Here is a 14,421-nt window from a genome sequence, read left to right as displayed (position 1 = left end):
CGAGCTGCTCCGCACCGCCCTCATTGGCGGCCCCGTTGGCGCCGGGGCTCGGGGCGGGGAGGGAGCGGCTCCCCCGCACCGCCGCGGCTGCTGCCGGCACCGGCCATGTGCCGAGAGATGATGCCCGCTGCCGGCTCGGCTCTCTGAGCTGACGTCGGCCTGAGCTCTTGTTTATCTTTCACTTTATTTATTCCTCTCCTCCCCCCCCTTTCCCTTCAAATCACTGTTATTATTATTATTAATTTAATTTATTAATTATTTTCATTCATTTATTTCTACTCTTCTCCTTTTTTTTTTTTTTTTATTTTTTAAAATTTTTAATTTTATTTATTTATTTATTTATTTTATTCCCGCATTGATGCGCTCCGAGCCGGAGACTTCAGGAGTCGACGCGATCCTCACCTGAGAGATCCGGCACCATTCCCCCGCTTGAAGGTAAGAGGGGAGGAAAAGGGGAGAGCACCGGCGCTGCGCTCGTTCTCACAGCCTCGTTCTTTGCACCGGGGGGACCCTTAGCAGCGCTTTCTCCCTGCTTATTTCTCTCTCCCCCACCCCCTCCTGGTGCATCCTGGAGCGCTGGGGTTGTCCTGGGGGAATGCCTGCAAAGGGAGAGCAGAGGACAAGCTCCGTCTGCAGACTGGGGCTGGTGAGGGGTTTGGAGGGGGGAGATGGACATGGAGAATTGCACAGCATCTGCTCCCTGGTAGCTTGTGTCGGGGAGACCGGTCCAGCCTCTGCTTTAGCTCAGGATGATAAACAGGATGCTCCAATCTTGGTGCTGCTGGTTCCTACAGCATCTTTAGTTCTAAAGCTGTATCTACAAAGGAGGATGTGACAGCATCTCTCGGGGCTGGGGTGGAATGCTTTCCTCCACCTGGATGCTCAGGTCGTGTCCTTGTCCACTCTAGTGACAGCTTGCTCATGTTGCATGTGTGTTCTGGGGACAAAGCTGGCCTCTCTCAGGGCACTCTCCCAGCACCAGGGTCCTTCCTATCTGCTGTTCTGCCTCCAAAGGACATAGGAACCCCCCTTGCTGTCTGGGTCAGAGAGCAGAACAGCCCCAGAGCAGTGGGGATGGAGAGAGATCCAGGGTTGAATGCAAGGAAGGTGACAGCAGGATGATGTGCTGCTTTTGAGCACTATCTGGTTAATACAGCATCTGGCTGGGGCTGAGCTCGTGGAAGCACATGGACGGTGTTTGTTCTGCAGGATGGGGGGGCTGTGGGGGAGAGAAATCCCCCGAGGGAAGATGGCTTTTCATTTCCCCCTATTGAGCGGTTTCAGACAGGATTATTTATATTTGACATAACAGATCACCAAACTTGGAAGGTAGTGGGGGTGTGTTCGCACTCATTAAGGTAGACAGTTTTCTGACAGAATAAATTAAAGGTAAGAGAAGACTGCGCTCTGAGGTTCAACAGATTGTCTTCCAGCCTAAAAAATGAGCAATGAAATCAGCATAAAGCCTCAGTGGTAAAATCGTGCTCTTCCATGATGGATGGCTGTCAGTTTAGGAAGCCTGGCTGACATCCCAATGCTTAGAGTGCAGACAGTGCTCCTGGATGACCTCACTGGAGCATCTGTATGGGTATGACTGGGGTTTCAGTCATTGCATCTGATGTCCTCACTGAGTAAGCAGCTAAATTATAATGCAGTTAAGGGAAGTGAGTTTATGTAAATTGTGCATAAACTCACAGCACGACTTGTCCCCACAGCTGCCTTTAGTTGCTGGCCCTGTTGTGGTGGTGTGTGAGTAACAGGATGCTGTTGGCAGCCTTTTATGGCTGTTTCTCTTCTCATCTGGAATTAGCTGTGAGATGCACTGTGGCTGTCAGTCGGTGAAAAGAGATTTCAAACACCTTAAAGACCGTGCAGCTGTAATTAAAGCTGTAACCTCCTTCCTCTGCATGTCAGTGTTCCTGTGCAGAACAGTGACAAGGAGTCTTAGGAAACAGCACTGGCGCTCCCAAGAGATAAAGAACTTCAGCAAAATCCCCCCTTAGTGACTGATGCTGATTTATCACCCCATAGCTGGGGGCACGGCCAGCCAAGAGGTGTTTGTAGCTGGCAGTGCTCCTGATGTGACAGCACTGAGAAAGAGCAGGAGAGGAGTGGAGAAGGGGGGGGGGGGCAGGTGTTGGCTTGAGCTTGCCACTCATTCCATTCTAATTTATACTTTTCCCCGCGTCGTTGTCTGTCTCCTCTCCTTGTGATCTGATTTATTGCAGTTGGCAGGATTTGTTCACCTCTTGATAAAGAAAATAAATCATGTTCCAACATAGAAGTTTGGCAGAGGGACTATAAATATGTAGGGTGATGGACTCTGACCCTGCCCAGACCTTCCAACCCCATCGGGATCACAGTTGGGGTCAAACCAAACAAGAGACATCAGCGTCCTCCAAGCCCTGCGATGCCCGCAGGAGCAGCCCCGAGCAGAGGTCAGCTACAAAGGTTGGAGAAAGATGAAAAGTCATGACAGCATTTTGAATCATCCTCAGACAACTTAACAAGGGTCGTGACCCATGTAGGGCAGCTCAGAGCGACAGGGGAGGACCTGGATGGTGCGGGTCGCAATGTGCCTGTGTCAGACATGGTGTGGGGACAGGGAACGGGGCTGAATCAGGCTGAAGTCACAAGGGCTGGCTCTGCAGAAGACAGGCGATGTGTTTTCAGCTGATGATGCTCATTGGAGAAGTCATCCATCCGTGGGAAGGCCACTGCTGAGGAGCGGTGACAAAGCCACTGCTGGGGATGGGCTGCTCGGACCCGCTCCTGGCTCCCAGCTCCTTTTCTGTTAGAGGAGAACTTCAGGGCTTAGCAGTGCCAGCACAGAATCCAAGCAGTCTATGAGCTCACCAAGCTGTGTTGGGCAGGAACACATGCACTATCCCCATTTGCAGAGCATGAGCTGACAGTACCTGCCCAGCACTGCTCAGGGAAGGAGCCGGGCTGCATCCCACCACCCTGGGGCACAGCGCTGTGCTTTTATCACAGAGATGGAGACTTGTCACATTCTCTCTGTGACATTATCTTTGCAATCTGCCCGTGGTGAGTTGCCAAAAATAGTCAGGCCCACAGTAGACACGGGTGGCATCTGGATGCATTACTGTTGACTTTTGGAGACGCTCAGTGAACAAGACAGGATCTATTGTTTAAAGGTTATATTGAGAGACTCCGGGCGAGTTATCCGACCATGCAATGGGGAAAGCCTTAATGGCACGGTGATAATTGCCTTTTTCTAAGGGACCTGTCAGGAGAAAGTTAGCAGAAACCCAAAAGAAAGTCTTAGCCTGTCCTGGGGACGTGATCCAAACAGAAAATACATGCATTTGTGTCTGTTTACTTCAGTGCTGTTGGATCAAGGCTCAGCAGTGTGTGCCTGGCTGTTGGCTCCTTACCTTGCCCTGGGGGCACTCTGCAGGGGATGAAAGTGATAATATCCCCATCAGCTGGGATGCAGCCTCTGCACCACCAGCTTTAGGAATGGCTTAAGGCCACACGGTGGCTCTACCCTGAGCACAAGCTCATCACAGGGCCTGAGCTGCAGAAGCCCATAAGCTCATTATTGTGTGAACTGCAAGCGGTGGGTGCTCCGCATGGCTGAGATTTCCTCACTCTGTGCTGGATGGGAGCAAGGTGGGGGGAAAAGTCTTTTGTCATTTTATATTTCCCTGGGCAGAGCAGACCCTTGTTCTTTGGCAATGTGAGAGTCTCAGCAGGACTGTAATGGATCAAAGTGATTGGGTAGCACTGCCCATTCCTCCTGCACTTGCAGAGCTGGCATCGGCCAGCACCACTTTGTTCCTTTACCCACCAAGAGGTTCAGTCTGAGGTTAAAGCTTTAATGAAAGCAAACACCTGCAGTGAGATGAAATGCCATAGGATGCATAGGAGATCCCCGTAGCCTGTGGTGGGTTCAGCCATCACTGTGCCCCAGATCTTGTCCCAACTCAGGTTGCTTTTCCTTAGGAAATAGTACATGCACTGAGCTGATGTGTTGAGCTGCTCTGAGCACCGAGTGTGCATCACCCTTTGAGCCCACACTGCATTGGCTTTGCCCTGCACTTTGCATCCACATCCTTTTGCTCTTGGAGTAGATTTGGATTCATTTCAAGCTCTGTTGTGAGTTTTCCTGCCCAAACTCTGGCAAACCACTAACTCTTGTTTTTTCTGTTTCTGTTGTCAGCCTTTCTGGCCAGACTGCAAGCTGTTGTGTGCAGGGAATTCTTCATCCCAGGCTGCCTGTGGTCCCACAGTGACCCTGCAGTGGTTATCCCTGCTTTTCCATCACCCCTCACCCCCAGCAGATGCTGCCCAAGGTGCAGATGCTCGAGCTCTGTTCACATCCCTCTAGCGGCAGCCACACTGCTCCACCAGCGCTGGGGATATTATGGGTTATACGGAGAAGACTGGGCTGTCTTAGGGAAAACCCAGCCAGCCCTTCAGCATTTAGGTTGATCGACAGTCAGTAGAGACTCTGCTTTGATATAAATAGTTGCTGCGATTTGATTCTGCTGCACCTTCAGTTGTAGAAATCACTCACGGTACAATAGAGCGCATATCGCTGCCCTTTAGTTAACAAAGTATATATGTGCTACATAGCAAGATATGGTGCCTTTAGTGGAAATGCAAGCCAGGCTCCCTCAGGGGAAAATAACTTCTGTATTGATGCTGCTGGAAACTCGTCTTTGAGCAGGGATTTTGATGCCCTGGGTGCTGGAGAAGCTCAGGAGATGCATGGCCTCTAGGGCTGCACAGTGCCTGCAAGCAGGAATTGGCAGGAATGCCATTTGGAAGGCTTTCATGTGGAAGGAAAAGGATCTCTCTCCTCCTGATTGGCGTTGCCTGCCGGGTAGCTCAGCTCTGGGAAGATTAGCAGTGGGATCTGGGGGAAAATAACCATGCTGCCTGTGTGGGAGTGGAGGTGGGAGCAGGAGGATTATGAGCGTTGATTGGGGCTTGCCATTAGGCAACCCGTGGTTGGGTTGTGATTTTGCTGTTATTCACTTCATTGTCCCTGGAGGACTGATTTGCAACAGTTTAGCATTGCTGACAGCCCAAGAGTTATTCCCGATTCTCACAGTGGCTCGTGGGATTCAGCCCATAGAAAGTGGGATTTTCTCGGTGGCATTTCTTTTCCCTTGAGTTTCTGGCATCAGACTTTTGTTTTTGTTCTATGCTGAAATAAAACAGGATAGGGTAGTATAGCAGAAATGCTAAGTCAGGGCTTGAAGCAGTGATTGAGCACCTGGTGGGAAGGCAGGGCCAACCCAGGGAAGCTCAGGTGTATTCAATGCACTGAGTGACCAGAAGGCCTGGAGCCAGGATCCGCCCCTTCCTAGACCTCATTTAAGGGTTGGCAGTGGTGGTGAAGGTATCTTCCTGGAGATCCCTGCCTACCTGAGGCCTTCCAAAGGTAAGCAAATTGTCTTCATTAGTTTTTGTGTCTGTGTTTTCCGTGTTTGGGTTTGTTCTTATTTTCTGCAGCCACAGACTTTACTACCCTCCTTCCATCACATTACAGCATTGCGCTTATAGAAAATGCGAGGTTTTGATACCAGATTCTGAGAAACCAAGCACTGATCTCACTTGCTCTCTGGGTACCTTTATGAGTAGATAGAGGGCAGCTGAGCTATCATCTGGGATCATGGAATCATTTGAGCTGGAAAGGACCCTTCATGGCTGTCTGGTCCCACTCCCTGCCATGATCAGGGACACCCACAGCTCCACCAGTTGCTTAGATCTCCTGACCTTGGGTGTCTGTAGGGATGGGGCACTGCCACCTATCTGGATGACCTGTTATAGTGCCATCATCACTTGACTGAAAGCAAATAAAACCCATAAATACTGCTGGGTTGTGGCAGCGCTATTGGCTGCGAAGTGTTGGAGCTTTGAGGCTCAGAAATGGGTAAACATTTATATGCTGAAATGCTGAACCCAGATCTTCTGTTTTGCTCAAAGACAGATATTTACAGAGGCTTGGATGCTTCTCTGATGGACACCCATCCCCTTCCTTGGGCCTGGGAACAGCCATCCCCAGCTCAGCCTGATGGCAGCAGTGCTGCTTTGGCTCTGGGTGTGCATGGGGAGCATCACTGCATTGCTCTTCAGGGCCTCTCTGGATCAAGGAGTCATTTCAAAGGCAGCGCTTGCATCGTCTCAGTGCTGATGCCAGGCAAAAAGATACATCGCATGTCTTTTGATTTCTGAAAGATGCCATCCCTGGGAACAGTCGATATTTCAAACATTTGATCTCAGCAGCTCTGCTAAGCCCACGTGCTTTTAAGTAGAGCACTTTGTGTGAAGGTTTTCCCTTCTCCTTTCTTTGCCCAGTGACGGCTTTCAGCTGAGCTCTATGAATTACTTTATCTTTCTTGATTAGGGTTGTTTCATTGCGGTGGGTTTTCTCCCTCTGATCTCTCAGCAAAAAAAAACTGTAGCAGAAGTAAGAAGAGGGAAATAAATGGGAAATTTACTGACAACGGTTCAGCAAAGATGCCAACAGTCTGGAAATTACCCTCTCAGACGACAGTCCGTATTAATTCCCCCTGATGCAGCAAAGATAAATCCTTATTAGAAATGAGAACATAAGGAGATTTTACTGCCCATAAGGAAACTCCTGATCACGAGCCATGAGGAAGCACGTTGCATTCTTTGCTTCCCTATTGATTCATGCACCATACTAACTTGCTGGGCTGGAGTGGGAAAAACACTCTGCTTGCTTTCCCTTGCATGGGTTCAGCCTGAGCCTTTGTGTAAAGCTGTAGCTATGGAAACTCTCTACCTTTTTTTGTGGGGTTTTGTTGATGTTTTTAAAGCAAAAAGGTGTGTGTATCTCTGTGGAGATCCCAGGTGCTGCCACTCAAGCAGCCCTGTGGGCACATCCATGGCTGCTGCTCATCTCCCTGAGGCAGCAAGATCAGTTCCCCTGTCCGTGACATGCAGCAGAGACCCTATATGGGGTAATCCACTAAATGGGGTGAAAGCTCATTCCTGCAGCTGGATAGAGGATGCTCCCTGGAGCTCCCAGCCTGCATCATTAAATGAGCCCCATGGAAATAGCACTTGGTGCTGTCCCCAACCCATGGGCCCATCGGTCCTGAGTAAATGAGGCTCAATTGAGCCATCCCCATATCTCTTGCAGCAGACCTTCCTGTCCTTCTGAGCTGTGCTCTCACCTTGTGGAAATGCAAAGCTGAGCGGATTTGCTGCTTTGTGGAATTGTACCCTGTGCGTGTCCTTCCTTTCCCTGTCCTGATGGAGGAACCTTGACACCTGTAGGGTCCTGGGTGAGGTGGGACTCTTTGTTTTCTATCTCCCCCCCCAGCACCATGATATGGAGGAACACTGAGCTCACCACAGCTCAAGGAACCACTGTGACCTGGCAATGTGCTGCTGTGTGACAGCCTTCCCACTGCCTGGGCCCATCCTGGCTGCAGTGTCACAATTCCTCAGAGCTTTGCCCTTGTCCTCTGCGTCAGCATCACTCACTTGGTGAGAACTGCTGAAGACAGCTCCTGCTCCCAGCCAGGTGCTGTCCTCTGCCAGCAGCATCGTGCTCTCAGGGCAGCACTTACAGAAGGACAAATCCCACTTTTTTCCAACTTTGGTGCTCAGTTTTCTGCCCTTTGGGTCTTTGTAACCTTTCAGCTGCTCTGTGTTAGGTTATGATGGCTATGGAGCAGTCCACACTGGAACAGAAAGAAGTACAAATTGGAATGGATGGCCAGGAGCAGCTCCTTGCTGAAGGCTTTCCCCACCCTCTCTCTTATTTTCCCCCTTAGCACTGACTGCAGCTTATCTCAAGCTGCTAATACCAAAACCTGCGCTCTGATGCTAATATCTCAGGCGGACTAAGCTGTGGTTCAAGAGGAGATTAAATGATGCAGGGTGGAAAGACAGCCTGTCTTTTCTTTTTTCCCCCCTTTCTGAAGGAGTTCAGGCAGCTTAGGAGTGTTCTGCATGACAGCGGATGTATGGAAATAATTCCTGGTGCTTATGCAGAATGGGATTGTTTGGGCAGAGACAGATGGGGATTGAGGAGGGCAAAGCTTTCTGCTGTGGGTTACCCTGTTTGTTCCAGGTGTGCTGGAGCAGCTGCCAGTTCCTCCCCTGTTCCCTTTAATTTGGAGCAAAGCAACACCTTGATAAGATCCCAGGGCACTGCAATGGCACCAGGTGGTGTTCCTCCTGTCCCTTAGCAGCTGTAGTTGCTTACATCCGTGCCTGGAGTTGTGCTCGCTAAGCCTCAGTGCTGCTCTGATGAGCTGTGCAAATATTTTACATTAGATGTGATTTGGTTGTATTAAACAACATTATTGCTTCGTTACTGCTGTGTGCGTGTTCCCTCTTGCTCTGTGCTGGGACTGGCATTTGCTGGATTGATTCACTTTGCAGGCGTTCTGAAGTGAGCATTAAGAAGGCTGTCTGAGCTGATCTCTGTTTTAAATCCTAATAACACTTATTAGGGTGGTGGGGGATTGTAAACTATCCCACAATAGCCTGGTTGCTGCAAATGTATCTCTGATATCTGGTGTAGAAAAACCTGAAACTCAGAGTGGCTGTAATGTATGTGATGTTTTGGGCACACTGTGCTGGGTTCTGCTCTGATGCATCACCTGCAGGGATACATACCCACAGCGTATGGAAAAGTCTTCTGCTCATCAGGAACACAGTGGCTTCTCTGTCGGTTTTGGGGCTGCTACGTAATGTTTAACAAAGTGCTTCAGGCTATAAAATGGTGCAGGATGATAATGAGAGCAGGCAGAAGGAGTGTGATGTTTGACTGTCCCCATTGCCCCAGTGTTGGCACTGCTCTGTGAGCAATAATACTGAGAAGGGGCAGAGCGGAGAGGAGCAATCCTGGGGCAATGAGGAACAATACTGTGGGCCATGATAGATGCAGTCTTTATGCCTGTATTATCCTGATCATTCAACAGTGGTGCAGCCCTGTGATCCGGGTGCTTTGCAACTGGGGAGCCACATTCTCTGCCTGTGTTGCTGGCAGCTGCCTGGTCCACTGGCTTCCTGTGTGCAAAGCCTTGTGCTGGCACACTGCCTGCTGCTCCGAGCAGCCCAGCTCTCATTCATTGACTGGGTAGGATTACAGGAGCTGGGGGAAATGTAGGAATAAGGCTGTGTTGACCACCAAACATATTTGAGCTGCTAGTAGCTGTTTGCTGCTTCTTCTCTTGGGTTCACCGTCAGGCAGAACCTTGGCACCAGGGCGCAGCGGGGTGCTCCATTTGTTCCCCCTTTTTCCCCTTGTTGATCTCTTTCCCTTTCTTTCCAAATGGGGTGTAATCAGAAGCATTGGCATTAGGGCTGGACATGCATGGAAGAGCTGGAGAATGGCTGCTCTGTGGGTTGAGTGTGCTGCAGAGGAGCAGTTAGCAGGGGATGAGGGGATGAAGGGAGCGTGCTGCAGTAAAACAGGCAATGGGTTTACCTGTGTGGGTGAGGTGCAGTGTCTTTATGTTGGCAGAGCTTTGGTGAGACCAGTGCTCCCATCTGAGGTTCAATTGTCCTGGCAAAACCAGGCAAGTGGTGCAGGGTTGTGCCTGTACTAAAGGGCTCATCCTGTGCAGGGAGGTAGCTTAGCCTTGTTGAGGGGCTCAGGTATCTTCTGAAGCTTTAGGGCTCTTCATGTTCCCCAGGGTCAAGGGAGGAGCCAAACTGCTGTGGATGTGTCTACTGCTGCCTGCGTTCCTCATTGCGGGGTTCTTGCATACCTTCCCTGAGACCACAGCAGAGCTGCAAAGCACTTCCTTTTACCAAGGTATTTATTACTGAATATATGAACCTGGGAGCCTGCGGAGCGTGAAATTAGGAACAAATGTAAAAAGGAGGTCTAGACAGGAATTGTTCTGCTTATGGGTTTTTTTTTCCCCCCCACTCCCTCCTTTGCACGCTGGAGAGTTTAATGCTTCCAGGTACATGGTTTTAACCAGACAAGTATGTTACAGGAGGAAAAATAGTGTGATGCAAATGGCCTTGTTGTGAGCGGAGCAGTGGCTGTCGTGCCATGCATGGCTGACCACAGTGTATTGGGGATTGGAAGGGAGGAATGCAAAGAAAATTGCTGTGTGCTCCCCTTGTTTGCCCCTGGGGCATGTAACCCTTTAATTCATAGTGAGACAGTAAACGGGAGCAGGAAAGGTCCCAGGGCTGGAGTACCAGGTGCTGCCCTATGTCCCTCTCTGAGCAGCTGATGCTTCCAAATCACTGCTGCAGTTTTGGAAGGCATTTCCTGTCTCCCTGTTCTGAACCCCCATAGGGTTTTTGCCCCAGGGATAGGGTAGGATTTGGCAGAGCTCTTACCCTGTGGCCGTACAAGAAGCTCTCAGCCGTTACACAGCAGCACAAATTCCCCTGCTCCTACAGCTCTGCTCAACAGTGTAAAATGTGATACTGCTTTATCCATTCAGTACTTACCCAACTTTAGCAGGACATTAAGCACCTGAAAATATGCCACAGATTTATTTTCTTTGGAAGCAAGTTAAATCCCTGACAGATCCAGTTGCTTTTCCTCAGGTGCTGAAGTAATTTGGGTTTGGGGAAGCTGGTTTTTTGGTTTAACCTGATATCACGAGCTGGAGGCCAGCTTTGTTAAAGCACTTGTCGGGTAGGTGGTCACAGTTTGCTCTCTCTGTCAATTTATGTCACTTGTCTCAGTCCCAGACTGATGCCTGCAGTTCTTGGGCTGTGGAGTGATGCTGCTGTAAGGAGGGGTGTGCACACAGCTGTGCCTGTCCCCATTATCCCCCCTGGGGTAAACAGCTTGGCATTATTCTGCATAGGATGGTGGGAATTTCAGGCTTTTGGGATAGGGACTGCAGGGCTTGTGCTTATCTTGCACTGTGCATCTTCTTAGCATGAGGAGTGGGGACCTAAGCCCTTTGCCATGACTGTGCTAGAATGCAGTTTCCCCTATGGATGCTTTGGGGGGAAGGAGGGGGAGGATGCTACTCCCAGTAATACAGCTTTCAGAAGCATCATCCCACATGCCCCCATGCTGCCTCGATTTCATCTTGGCCACAGCAAAGCAAGAAGCTCTGTGCCCACTGCATGGTGCAGCTTCATCCCATGCTGCTGCTTTGTGGGGGCGAGGAGCACCTGTCCCTGCACTCATTGAAGGCTCACTTAGCAGCTCCAGTTATTCCAAATTAAAATACCACGTTGTTTTCATGAGGAAAATGGATTTATAGGCTCAGAGAAAAAATGTGCATGGCTGTAATGGCCCACTTGATGTGAAGCAGGAGCCAGGCACATGCCATGGGCAAGTCCCCATCCCCAGCATGGGACATGGTGTGTGCCATGGGGCTGTGAGACTCATGGCCAAACTCTATGCTGGCGTCATGCAGGTTTTACTTCCCTGGGCCCCCCTCCTGCATGCAGAGCAGCGTGGTGGTGCACAGACTTGCTGGCCAGGATGGGGTTTTCATTGCAGGACCATTTGTGCAGCTCCCATAGGGTCCCACTGCTGCTGCTCACTCCCTGCATCAAACTGCAGTTGCCAGGGCTCAATTACTCAGCCCACCTGCAGGCTGCAATAACACTTAGCAAAGTTCTCCCCCATTGCACTGGGCTTTTTACATCCTCCTCCAGCTGTCAGGTGGCATTTGGAGGGGTTGGGGGCTCCCCTGATGGCTTTTGCAGTACTGACATCCAGCCTGATCACCTGCAGGAGAGGGGGGACAGACTTCTCTGCTTGTAGAGTGCAGGCAAACACAGTGGGAGCCCTCTGCAAATGGGAGCAGAGTATCCCATCCCTTCCCAAGTCATCTAATCCCATTTGAACCCTTCCTGTCCAATCCCATCTTATCACATATCCCAGCCCTCATCACCCCATGTGCTCTCTGTTGCAGGCTGTTAATGGAGAAGAGGGCGAATGACAGCCGGGACTGTGGTCATCACAGGTGGAATATTAGCAACTGTCATTTTACTTTGTATCATCGCTGTCCTCTGCTACTGTAGGCTCCAGGTAAGGCAGGGCAACGCAAGAGGGATGGGATAGGGTAAACCAACCCCATTACCCACGCATGGGGTGAGAGCGTGGGGATCCCAGCTGAGCCCCATCTCATTCCAGTACTACTGCTGCAAGAAGGATGAATCCGAGGAGGATGAGGAGGAGCCCGACTTTGCCGTGCACTCCCACATCCCTCCGCTCCACTGCAACCGCAACGTAGTGCTGACCAACGGGCCATCCCTCTACAGCTCCTCACCCTTCAGCAAGAAGGCAACTCCAAACCGAAGCGGCTGTCCGGGCTGTGGGCAGTATGAGCCACCGACCTTCTTCCTCCAAGAGCCCCCGGAGGAGCTGCATAACGGAGGGGACCGAGTCAGTTTCCAGACCGTCAGCCAAGAGGAGCTCGACCTGCCGGTGAGTGTGGGCAACCTGCAGGCGCTCAACCCCAACCGGCTGTCGGCCATGCGTGAAGCCTTCTCCCGCAGCCGCAGCATCAGCACCGACGTGTGAGCCCGGCACCGCATGGAGGACTTCTTATATATAAATCCACGATAGTGTTTTGAAATAATATTAAAACAAAAAAGCAGGAGGGAGGGTGGGGTGGGGGGGGGAGGAAGGAGTTGAATGTATTGCTGCATAGGCAGAGGTGAGCTAAACTTCAGTATAAAGGTTAGCAAGAATTAAAAGGGGGGGAAGTGGGGGTGGGTTGGTGGGCAGCCGGGACATGAGGTTTTTCTAGTGCTGCATTGCATTTTCTTTTCTTCTTTTCTTTTATAAAGAGGATTTTGATATTGTGCATCCTTTTATACAGTGTCAATGCCCGTCCTCCACGTGCAGCTGGTGGGCAGAGTGGTAAGCAAGTGATGGGAGGCTGCTAAGCAGCTTGAGCTGCAAGGCTGCTGTGCTGTAGGGATATGTGGCACCTTGGCCCTGCTGTGCAAATGCACACAGCCAGCACAGTCCCCTGGCAAAGCTGGGCTGCTGCTGCCCATCCTTCTGCCACTGCTCCATGTTGCAGCCATGCACATCCCATCCCCATCCTGCACCCTCTCTCTCCTCCCATTTGCTGTTTTCCCCCTGGGTCCCAATGGGGCAGGAGCAGTGGGCTCAGACCTGCAGCTGGGTTATCAATCAAGTTACTTAAGGCAAGGAGGGAGGAATGATTCCAGATGGAGGAACGCACCCACAGCTGCCCTCTCCAAATAATGAGCCTCCCCTCTCCAAATGATGCCATATGCTACTTCTAATCTAGGGAGCTGAGTGCTGGCAGAGTGAGAGTGCACCCATGTGTGTGCACACACGCCCCTGCATGCACATTTCTACTTTAATTCTGAAGATTACCATAAGATTTACTTCCCATTATTATTATTTCTTTCAAATAGAAGCACCCACAGCTCTTCTTGCCCAGCCAGGGACGTGGCAGAACACTGAGCTCCCTCCTTGCTGTCTCCTGTGTACAATTTCTCTTGCACAACACCCTCTTGCCCCAGGATGGGCATTATTCAGGTTAAAAGCATCAGCCTGTGTTGGGGCAGCGCTTGCTGCTGCAGAGGAGGGATGGCTACAAATAGACCCTAACAGCCTCAGTGCTGTGCTTGGGGTCAGGCTTTGTTTTTAGAGATGCAATGAGAAGGAAGTGCCGCTGTTCCATAGCCCACAGCATACACACAGTGTGTGCAGCCCATCTGGAGACGTTGCTTCATCCACAAGAGCTCTTAATCCCCTAGGAAACCTTGAAAAGCACAAGTCAGCCTCTGCAATCCAGTACTTTGATAGTTTGGGGCTTCTGTAGGGGATTGGGGGCTTGGGTTTGGCCACATTGGACTGCAGCACCCGCTGCAGGCAGCAGGACCATGGCTGTACAGCACTCACAGCAGCTTGTTTGAATGCATTCAGCCTTTGAGTTCTTCACCCTTCTCGTGAACATCTTGTTCCAGCTTTCTCCTATTTCTTCTTCTATTTTGGGGGGTGGGGGGGGGTTCCTTCTGGTGTAGCTTGGAAAATAAGCAAGTGATTGATATTCTTTAACCTTCACTTGTCAAACTGTTGTACAGGACTTGGGGAATCATTGAAGAAGAAAAAGAATAAGCAAAAAAAAAAAAAATAAATAAACTACTTTGACACAGGCTTTGTGGCCAACCTTTGTGTACCCACATAGTGAAACAGAGAGCAGTGGTTGCAGAAGTGCCACAAGGGCGCAGGATTTCCCCCTTTGTGAGATGTTCAGTGTACAAGAGAGGTACAAGCCTGGGTTTGGGCACAGGCATCAAGGGGAGATGTTCCATGAACCCTACCCATAGGGATATGGAGCCATAACCACTGTCAGAGCCCCTTTTTTCACTAGTTCCCTACCAAACCTCTTTGCTTTCAGGCTCCTTTAGAAGCTTGCAGTCCTTAACCCTACACATCACCCCAAATCCCACCGCAAAAGGCCAGGAAGGACCCAACTCAGG

General features: G+C 50.5%; 1 protein-coding gene across 3 annotated transcripts; it reads left to right on the top strand.

The window, feature by feature from the left end:
- Nucleotides 1–17: 17 nt before the first annotated feature.
- Nucleotides 18–14,089, top strand: FAM163B (family with sequence similarity 163 member B). Of its 3 annotated transcripts, XM_015879331.2 has the most exons (4): nucleotides 18–435; nucleotides 9,657–9,778; nucleotides 11,868–11,983; nucleotides 12,089–14,089. In XM_015879331.2, exons 3-4 carry the CDS (start codon nucleotides 11,891–11,893, stop codon nucleotides 12,476–12,478), a joined length of 483 nt encoding a protein of 160 aa, XP_015734817.1. In that variant the 5' UTR covers nucleotides 18–435; nucleotides 9,657–9,778; nucleotides 11,868–11,890; the 3' UTR covers nucleotides 12,479–14,089. The 3 variants fall into 3 exon arrangements, with proteins under 3 accessions (XP_015734817.1, XP_015734816.1, XP_015734818.1); XM_015879330.2 differs by lacking the exon at nucleotides 9,657–9,778 and having other exon boundaries at nucleotides 19–435; XM_015879332.2 differs by lacking the exons at nucleotides 18–435; nucleotides 9,657–9,778 and adding an exon at nucleotides 5,373–5,416.
- The last annotated feature ends 332 nt before the right edge of the window (nucleotides 14,090–14,421 follow it).

This window comes from Coturnix japonica, chromosome 17 (genome assembly GCF_001577835.2).
Source record: "Coturnix japonica isolate 7356 chromosome 17, Coturnix japonica 2.1, whole genome shotgun sequence".
Classification (NCBI taxonomy): Eukaryota; Metazoa; Chordata; class Aves; order Galliformes; family Phasianidae; genus Coturnix; species Coturnix japonica.
Note: the sequence above shows the minus strand (reverse complement) of the source record. Positions and strands in the feature narration are given on the sequence as shown.

Excerpts from the sequence above, each read along its gene's own strand:
- FAM163B (XM_015879331.2), top strand. The coding sequence starts at position 11,891 with ATGACAGCCGGGACTGTGGTCATCACAGGTGGAATATTAGCAACTGTC. Across the intron at positions 11,984-12,088 it reads TCTGCTACTGTAGGCTCCAG|TACTACTGCTGCAAGAAGGA; the intron begins GTAAGGCAGGGC and ends ATCTCATTCCAG.